This window comes from Wyeomyia smithii, unplaced genomic scaffold, assembly GCF_029784165.1.
Source record: "Wyeomyia smithii strain HCP4-BCI-WySm-NY-G18 unplaced genomic scaffold, ASM2978416v1 HiC_scaffold_39, whole genome shotgun sequence".
Taxonomy (NCBI): Eukaryota; Metazoa; Arthropoda; class Insecta; order Diptera; family Culicidae; genus Wyeomyia; species Wyeomyia smithii.
This window is the reverse complement of record NW_026599176.1, coordinates 1-10,000: the sequence shown is the minus strand read 5'-3', so window position 1 is coordinate 10,000 and position 10,000 is coordinate 1. Positions and strand designations below refer to the sequence as shown.

The 10,000-nt window shown below is 41.3% G+C and overlaps 1 protein-coding gene across 1 annotated transcript in view; it reads left to right on the top strand.

Moving 5' to 3' along the window:
* LOC129733761 (dynein axonemal heavy chain 5-like) overlaps positions 1-9,996 on the top strand; it is a gene marked incomplete at its 3' end in the record, with an annotated part of 15,021 nt that extends 5,025 nt beyond the window's left edge. Inside the window, exons 2-6 of the mRNA XM_055695285.1 lie at positions 4,199-5,594; positions 5,648-6,129; positions 6,187-9,292; positions 9,520-9,753; positions 9,826-9,996. Of these exons, the coding sequence (XP_055551260.1) occupies positions 4,199-5,594; positions 5,648-6,129; positions 6,187-9,292; positions 9,520-9,753; positions 9,826-9,996 (5,389 nt within the window). The remainder of the gene's footprint in view (positions 1-4,198; positions 5,595-5,647; positions 6,130-6,186; positions 9,293-9,519; positions 9,754-9,825) is intronic.
* Between the last annotated feature and the right edge of the window lie 4 nt (positions 9,997-10,000).

Here is a 10,000-nt window from a genome sequence, read left to right as displayed (position 1 = left end):
GACTGTTCTGCGGACGGTATTCGATTAAAGGGTATTCGATTTTTTGTAGTAGAATTAAATGGAAACATAACCTATTCTCAATATTCAATTCCATTCTACTAAGACGCTCAAAAATAAATTTATTTGAAATATTATAGCTATCCCACCGTTCCACAGTGGTTTAAAACGCGAAAAACGTAATCGTCAGCCTTTTAAAATGCCATTTAAATGCTACAGTGTATTAGACAAAGTTTTTGTAGATCTTTAGGGACATCTTTTGATGTGAATATATTTTTGATTAATTCACCTAAAAGTGAGATAAAATTGTCAATATGTCACTAGTGTATGCAAATGCCAAGTTTTTTTAAACAAAATTAGCAACATTCTTTGTTGTTTCCAATGCTTGAATTCCGAAAAGAAAATGTCAGCTCAGAGATAAATAGCCTTATTTTTTAAAATTTTGTCCATACGGAAGTACCCAATCCATACCAAAATGCTTCCCTTTGTACAAAATTAAAAAATAAATAAGGGTATCTGGTTCTGAGCTGACATTTTCTTCTCAGAACTCAAGCATTGAAAAAACGTCAAAAAATGTTGCTTATTTTGTTAAAAAAAAAACCTTGGCATTTGCATACTCTAGTGACATAACAATTAGTTTCGGAAAAAATCAATTTTTTCTATTTTGTATGTTTTCCAAATAATGCACGGTGCCGTAAATATAAATGCTATTCGTACTTTTTAATGAAAAATCAAAAATCGTTTCGATTTTGTACATCTTTAAAAAAAAACATGAGAAAACGCCGAAAAACCAAAAAAAAAAATTTTTTTTTCACCCACGCCCAAGTCTTTAAGAGACTGCAAGAAATTAGTAAAGGCACCTGTTGAAGCTAGTACTGATCCCTGTCTTCCGAGTGAAGACTGTTGTTCTTTCAGCTTTTTGCAGCTTTTCGAGGAATTTTTGTTTTGAAAAAGTGCATTTTTTTATCTAAAATGACCTAAACCCTATGAAAAAGTTGAAAATTTGCCCAAGGTATGTTTGGCAGTATTATGTATTTTTTAAATAAAAAAAATTGTCTAGAACATAGTAGGCCTGTTAAATCACTTCAGAAAAAGTTATTTGGTATTTTTCGATTTTTAGAAACTTTAAGGATGTCTGTGTATAAAACTACCTGTATGTGGTCGATTTTCAAGAAGATAGAACCAAAGTGTCTTAAGCAAAGTTTTTCTGCATAAGACTGTCTACAACTTTGCTGAGGACTTCGTTTTGATTTGATAAGTAAATAAAAAAATAAATTTTTTATCTCACTTTTAGGCTAATTAATAAAAAATTTATTTGCATCAGAATATGCCCCTTAAGATCTACAAAAACTTTGTCGAATTCACTGTAGTGTTTAAATGGCATTTTTATACTCAAAAGGCTGACGATCACGTTTTTCGCGTTCAAACCACTGTGCATTTCTGTAAATTTTGAGTTAGTTAGTTAGTTAGTTGAGTAAGTTGACGTCTTTTGGTAAAGGCTATGGGCACCAAAATTCATAAAAATGGTTGAATAGTTATAATCTTTCATTTTTTTCGGTTTGAGCTTTTGGAATGCACTTTTTTCATTTCGTCGACCAGTGTAATGGTACTTATTACGAGACTCACTCCACGGTGAAATACATATCACTCTCACTTCACTTTTTGGGACCTATTCTCGATTCCACCTAGAGGGAGGTGGCAAAAAATTGCTCCGTGTAGTGAGATTGACAGTGAAGTGAAAACCGGATTTTTTTCGAGATAACACCAGATCTCGACGTTTTATGCATTCCTAAGACATAAAATAGTAGGAGGGTGGTATTCAAGACACGACTGCATGACGTTGACTACCGTATTCTTATATTCCATTAAAACAAATAGTAGAGGGAATTGCAACGCTTCTTTTACAAAACTTCGAGGCACCAGAGCTCCCAGTTGCCGATTATTCTTGTTTACTGGTTAGTCCGTCCAGAATTCCAGTCATTTAAGTATTTTGCAGTAGCCATGTACTACTAACAACCACCAGCATTACGGGTGAAACCGGCACGAGATGACCGGTACTATTTTGTCTTTCCTCCTTTCAGCTAACACTTAGCGTCCGTATGTAACCGGTACGGTTTGGCAATGAAATGATGGGGTGAAATGTTCGAACGGTACCTTTTATACCAAGGCTTCGTCAGTTAGTTAGAAAGAAGGAGGGGCAAAGTAGAAAATGGAATGACAAGGAACGTAAATAAGCATCGGAAACAGAAAGTGGTAACAACAATAACAACAAAGTCAGATCGATTGTATCCGTTAGTGTCTACTGTGCTTGGGAAGAGAGGTAGTGATTGGCTGCTCGGTATGATTTAGACAATCGATATTAATTACCAATTTTTCAATAGTGTATCTCAAACAATAGTTGTTTTTGTTACATAAATTTAACCGTAACGGAATTTTAAATCGATTGATGCCAAAACCTCGAAAACCTGATTATAAATGACTGAAAAATAAGCGCTCAAAACCTGACCACTTTTCCCTGGTTTTCCCTGGTTGAATTACTAGATTTTCAAATTCAGGCGCCTAACTTCGATATAGACGTTAGTCAACGTCAAAAAAAAAAACAAATTCCAATATCGTCAATTGCCTGTGTCGTCATCAGTCGAAAAACAACTTTCCTAAGCCCGATTGAGTTGAAATTTTGTATGATGACGTTTCTCGAGAAGACGAAACTTTGGAGCCCTACCGGTTCGAAGGTCAATTTTTTTCCCTACGCAGGGCTGGATTTAGGAGCTGGAGGCCCGGAGCAGAAATTTTCGTGGGGTCCTCTTTTCTTAAAAAATTTAGTTGAAACGGAATAACACTTCCCTGGAAGGTGACGAGCAAAAAATGGTCTCCACTCTGTCTGTCTTCTAGGCCCAGGACTAGGGGGCCCGTGTCGAAAGGCCCGGGGCATTTGTCACCCCGCCTTAAATCCGGGCCTGCCCTTACGTTCTGTTGCCCTCTGCCTTAAAATTTGTAAGGCTCAGAGAGTCTCTTTTTTTAGATAAACAATTCTTCTTGTTACTGAACAATAAATTTGATATATATTATTATTGGATTACAAATGGTGCATCAAAAAGCCCCAGAGTAGTTGCTCGCCGAGTTCGTCGCTTATTAATTTGCTTACGGGAAAACTTTGTGCATGTCTCTGAAGACTTTATTCACTTCCGACTCGGCTAAGAGCACCAGTATTCACAGGAACGGTTTAAAAGTTTTAATCTTTCTTTTTTCAGTTTGAGCTCTAGGGAAATTTTTTGTTATTTAACCTTCGAATTTTGCTTAGAAGTAGGGTTCAAAATTTTCGTCTTTTTAAAAAGGAAACCCATAATAACGAAATCATGAACGTAGGTAACTAATTGTAGATTGGGAAAAAATATGTTTTGTTGAGTTCTCTAACTTATCAAATCCAAAAAGAAATCTCAAAACTTGACTTGCTATTTTCTCAAACGGAAATTTGAGAAAATTTAAGAACTTCAACGATTTACAAGCAGTTCCCAAAAATTTAGAAGAAGCATTAAAGCTTCAGTGTTATTCCTGTTAGTCAAATATGTGTCTATAATTAATAGGAGCACACCTATTTTCAGGCATAAATTGCTTCTTCTTTAAGTAAGGTAATTTCAATTATAGCAGGGTATTTCAATGCATAGTTCACGAATTTTCTGGAACCTACATACCTGCGACAAAAAAGATGGATGTCAACGGAATCATTTAGTATTTATTGTTATAAATCCTTATCGTTTTTAGAAGAATTGGAAAATTGGTTCAAACAAGCTTTACAGGTGTCAATAAATACGAAATAAAATATTTTTGTACGTTAAATCCTCAATCCCAGCAACAAAGGCGAAAGTAAGATAAAATTTCAAGTTACATTATATGCAATTTAGCGACACAAATCCCGAAGAGATTTGCTTCTTCAAAGATTCCCTTGGTATGCATAAGCGTAATGCAATGAATGTTTCTAGAATTAAAGGTTTGTTTCATGTGCTGTTAGTCAAACTAAAATTGGTTCAAACTGACGAGATTTGTATCTGCTACTTTTCAACAATGTGTGCTGCTTGGAGCGCCGCAATTACATCACAAGTTTTAAAAAGAATTTACAAACTCTGCAATAATGAATCCTGTTCAAACAATGTAAATTGTGAACCGGAATAACCTGCAAAGCTTGAAATGATTCTTCTTAAAGTCGACAGAAATCATTTTTCAAAATAGTGGATCAAATAGTGGGCTTCTTTCAATTATAGGCCCTCTGTTTCATACTAAAATTCTAACCGAACGTTTGTCTTTTCGTGGGTATGTATATGTTTTCCAGTGGACCAGTCCCCGATGGATCGAGTTCTACGACAACTGCAAGGAGGCAATCGAAACGTTTGACGTATTGGTTGCCCGGGTGCATGATATCTACTCGAATCGCATACTACATGTGTTAACCTCAATGCAGGACATTCAACTGCAGTCCCTGCCGAATGATGACGAGATGTGGACCGTCGATGAGTTTCTGGAGTATACTGAAGATACTTGCCGCCAGGCGGCGAACGAGCTGAACCGTAAGAGTCAAATGGTAGAGGAAGCGGTCGAGGAGGTGTTGGACCTTGTGCACCGAGCTTCCCAGATATTCAAACGCATGGTTGGTGCAGAGAACGACTTCTTTGTAGACGAAGAAAAGAAACCGTCCGAGAAGTCATCGCCAACTCCAGAGGCGGAGAATAATGAAGGCAATGGGCAGCAGCAGGACTGGAGTATACTTTGGTCGTGCTTTGAAAATCCATTGCAACTGTTGTCTCACCATGGAGGCGGACTGCCCAAAGGCATGCAGGACATGGTATTCAACGCCGTCTCGGAGATGCGACGCTACTACAGTCGCAAAGTGATTGATGTCCTCATACGAGTCACCCGAACTTCGCTGGACTGTCTGAGGCGACGGTTCATCGAGATAGAAGGTGAAGATCTTCCTAGGAGACCTATTTTCATTTTGCAATCGCTGCTGATGATACCAAACGTGACAATTCGACCGAACCTAGAGGAGCTGCAGGAAGCATTGTCGATCGCTGGTAAGCAAATTACCGGTGTATCGAAAGGCGTTGCCCAGTGGAATACCGGCAAAGAAGCCGAGGAAAAACCAAGACCTTCGGCCGCTGCTCTTGCATCTGCCGCTACGGCCGCCAAGTTGGCGAAAGCCAATGCGGCTGCGCTCGATGACAGATCCCGTCGTCGCAAGATGTATCGCCTGCAGTCGGAGGAGAAGCCTAGGATGGTGCACATGACGAAAAGTTTCTACAGCTATGTGATGGATAATAAAGAAGTGGTCAAGACGCTATCTCTTCTGTCGAGCTGCATCCGAAACTTGAAACCTGAATTGCATTTATTTGTCGACAAGTGGGAGCCCTATCACTTTCTGTGGAAAAACGATAAGACGGTTCGTCAGCTGCTGGAAAACTCGCTACTGGAATTCGAATGTACCTTACGTCGATTGGTGGATTTGGATAGTAATCTTTTGATTGAACCGGATATGCAGTTTTTTGGACAGAGCATTGCTTTATCGACCGAAAAGCTCAAGTTTGGATTAGCAATTGAGATAAAATGTAAGTGCCTTTTTCATTCCATGACTTTGTATAAAAATTATGATTTTTTTTAGCTTGTACTCATAAGCTTGGACAAGCCATGAAGAAGAAATATAAACGCGAAATGGATTACGTTTACGCGGTAATCAACGAGATGGACCGTAAATTGGATCGTCAAATTCGAGATTTGGACGACGTGCGAACTATCATGGATACCTTGAGTAAAATCCGCGAACAGGAGGTCGACATGGAGCTGAAGATTGAACCGATCGAGGACGCTTTCAACATGATGCACAAGTACGAAATTCAAGTCGATCGAGAGCAAATGGATCAGGTCGATAATCTGCGCTACACTTGGGTTCGTCTGCAGTCACGTGCCAAAGAGGTACACTGCAAGCTGCTCGAGATGCAGCCAGATTTCCAAAGCGACCTGCGTGCGAATCTGGAGAAATTCAAACAGGACAAGATCGAGTACGTTGCCGAGTATCGGGTGTCTGGTCCGATGCAGACGGGGTTGACACCTCGCGAAGCGTCCGACAAGTTGTTGCTCTTCCAAGCAAGATTAAAAAAATATTGAAAACTTGTTCTACTAATTGATTTCCCACTTTTTTAGAATCGATTCGACGGAATGTGGAGGAAGCTCCAGACTTATCAGAGTGGCGAGGAATTGTTTGGTTTGCCTCAATCAGACTATCCTGAACTTGGCCAGATCAAGAAGGAGCTGAACTTGCTACAGAAGTTGTACAAGCTTTACAACGATGTCATTGATCGGGTCAGCAGCTACTATGATATTCCTTGGAGTGATGTCGACATCGAAGAGATCAACAACGAATTGATGGAGTTCCAGAATCGTTGCCGTAAGCTACCAAAGGGCCTCAAGGAGTGGCCCGCCTTTTACGCCCTCAAACGAACAATTGATGACTTCAATGACATGTGTCCATTGCTTGAGCTGATGGCAAATCGAGCGATGAAACCACGTCATTGGCAGAGAATCATGGAGGTTACAAAGTATACCTTCGAGTTTGATAGCGAAGGCTTTACGCTGAAGCACATTCTGGAAGCACCCTTGTTGAAGCACAAGGAGGACATCGAAGACATCTGTATATCGGCGATGAAGGAAAAGGATATCGAGGCCAAACTAAAGCAAGTCACAAACGAATGGTCGGCACATGAGCTGAGCTTCATGACGTTCAATAACCGAGGCGAACTACTGTTGCGAGGTGACACTACCGCAGAAACCATAGGGCAACTTGAGGATAGCTTGATGGTGCTTAGCTCGTTACTTTCCAATCGCTACAATGCACCATTCCGTAAACAGATTCAGCAATGGGTTTACGATTTGTCAAACTCGAATGACATTCTCGAGCGCTGGCTACTGGTGCAGAACATGTGGGTCTATCTGGAAGCCGTATTTGTCGGTGGCGATATTGCCAAGCAATTGCCGAAGGAAGCGAAACGCTTCTCGAAAATAGATAAATCATGGCAAAAGATCATGCAACGTGCCCACGAAACGCCTGGCGTGGTTGCCTGCTGTGTGGGAGATGATTTACTGAAGCAGCTGCTTCCACATCTACAGGAACAGTTGGAATTGTGTCAGAAATCTTTGAGTGGATACTTGGAGAAAAAACGCATGATGTTCCCTAGATTCTTCTTCGTGTCTGACCCTGCATTGTTGGAAATTTTGGGCCAAGCGTCCGACTCACACACTATACAGAACCACCTGTTGTCGATTTTCGACAACACAAGATACGTCAAATTCCATGAAATAGAGTACAACAAGATGATGGCCATTACTTCCTCGGAAGGCGAGCAGATTCCGCTGGATCGAGCAATTCGAGCAGAAGGTTCAGTCGAAACGTGGCTAACGTCGCTGCTGCAATCGATGCAGCAATCGCTCCACTCCATAATTCGCCAAGCCTATGCTTTGATGAACGATCCCAACTTCACACTGTTATCATTCCTGGAGAAACTTCCCGCACAGGTTGGATTACTGGGCATTCAAATGATATGGACAAGGGATGCCGAAACAGCACTAATGCAAGCTCGACACGAGAAAAAGGTTATGTCCGAGACAAACAATAAATTTCTAGAGCTGTTGAATACCTTGATTGATCAGACGACAAGGGATCTTACCAAGATCGAGAGGACTAAATTCGAAACCCTAATTACCATTCACGTGCACCAGCGGGATATATTCGACATTTTGTGCCGGATGAACATTCGTTCGGCGAATGATTTCGAGTGGTTGAAGCAGTGCAGGTTTTATTTTAAGGAAGACATTGACAAAACCTGGATCAATATTACCGATGTTACCTTTGTTTATCAGAATGAGTATTTGGGTTGCACCGATCGGCTGGTGATTACACCGTTAACTGACAGGTGTTACATTACGCTGGCTCAGGCACTAGCGCTGAGCATGGGGGGCAGTCCCTGTGGTCCAGCAGGAACTGGAAAAACTGAAACCGTGAAAGATATGGGGAAAACATTAGCTAAGTACGTGGTTGTATTCAATTGCTCAGATCAAATGGATTATCGAGGCTTGGGACGAATTTATAAAGGGTTAGCACAGTCTGGCTCGTGGGGATGTTTCGACGAGTTCAACCGGATCGAGCTTCCCGTGCTGTCGGTAGCTGCCCAACAGGTGGCAGTCATTTTAACTGCAAGAAAAGAGAAAAAGAAGCGTTTCCTATTTACCGATGGAGATGACATTGAAATGAATATGGAGTTTGGAGTGTTTATTACTATGAACCCCGGATACGCCGGCCGTAAGGAACTGCCAGAGAACTTGAAAATCCAATTCCGAACCGTCGCAATGATGGTACCGGATAGACAGATCATTATCCGGGTGAAGCTGGCTTCCTGCGGGTTCCTTGAGAATATAACATTAGCGAGAAAATTCTACACTCTTTACAAACTTTGCGAGGAACAATTAACAAAGCAAGTCCACTACGATTTCGGTCTTAGAAATATTTTGTCAGTTTTGAGAACGCTGGGAGCGGCAAAGAGAGTAAACACGAAAGACAGTGAGAGCACTATCGTGATGCGAGTGCTCCGTGACATGAACCTGTCCAAGTTGATCGATGAGGATGAACCGTTGTTTATGTCGCTGGTGTCGGATCTGTTTCCGAATCAGACGCTGGAAAAAACTAGCTATGGAGAACTGGAAGCTGCAATCGCAAACCAAGTTGAACAAGCTGGTTTAATCTATCACCCGCCGTGGGTTTTGAAACTCATTCAGCTATATGAAACACAACAGGTTCGTCACGGAATTATGACGCTTGGACCACCCGGGGCCGGGAAGACTTGCTGCATTAGAATTCTGATGAAATCTTTGACCGATATTGGACTAACGCATAAGGAGATGCGAATGAACCCGAAAGCCATAACGGCGTCCCAAATGTTCGGTCGGCTGGACGTAGCTACTAACGATTGGACCGATGGTATCTTCTCTGCTCTCTGGAGGAAGACATTGAAGGCGAAGAAAGGCGAATTCACGTGGCTAGTTCTGGATGGACCAGTCGACAGCATTTGGATTGAAAACCTGAACTCGGTGTTGGATGACAACAAGACGCTAACACTCGCAAACGGGGATCGTCTCTCGATGGCACCGACCTGCAAGATAATATTCGAACCCCATAATATTGATAATGCTTCACCGGCGACAGTTTCACGCAACGGAATGGTTTACATGAGTTCGTCAGGGTTGGACTGGAAACCAAGTAAGTGTATTAGGGATAATGAACGGGATGAGATACTGACGATCGTTTTTACTTAAGTTGGTAACTTCTTGTATGCAATGATGCTAAAAATAAGTGGGATTGAAATGTGGATGACTCCCTAGAATGATACGCATTCCACGTGGGAAGTCTATGATTCAATTTTGCTATTTTTTTGCCTAAAGACAGAGTGATCATAAATGTGCAATAAAATGTTCCTATTTTTGCAGTACTGCAAGCATGGTTGAAAACGCGCAGCGCCCAGGAGAAGAAAGTTTTCAACGATTTGTTTGAGGGATCGTTTCTCAAAATCTACACTTGGGTTACGCAGAACCTGCTGCTGATGATGGAAGTGCTGCAGTGTAATATCATTCAGCAGATGATCTACCTGCTGGACGGCTTGGTTCCGGTGCTTGGTGAAAGCGAACAGGAAGCTGCCCTCTCAACAACCGGAAGCCTTGATGGTGGTTTACCTTACTATTTAAAGTTTTTATTTCAATTGCATGTTTTAATCATATTTCTTTCCTATATGGCAGATGATATGGGTGATGACGAGGTGGTGAAAGTAAAGGATGAGGCTTGTACGCCGGAGCACTTGCATCGTTTGTACATCTTTGCTTTGGCGTGGGGTATCGGAGCGTACCTCAACTCAGCGGACCGTCTCAAGTTGGACGCACATATCAAAAAACACTATCGCAATCTGGATTTTCC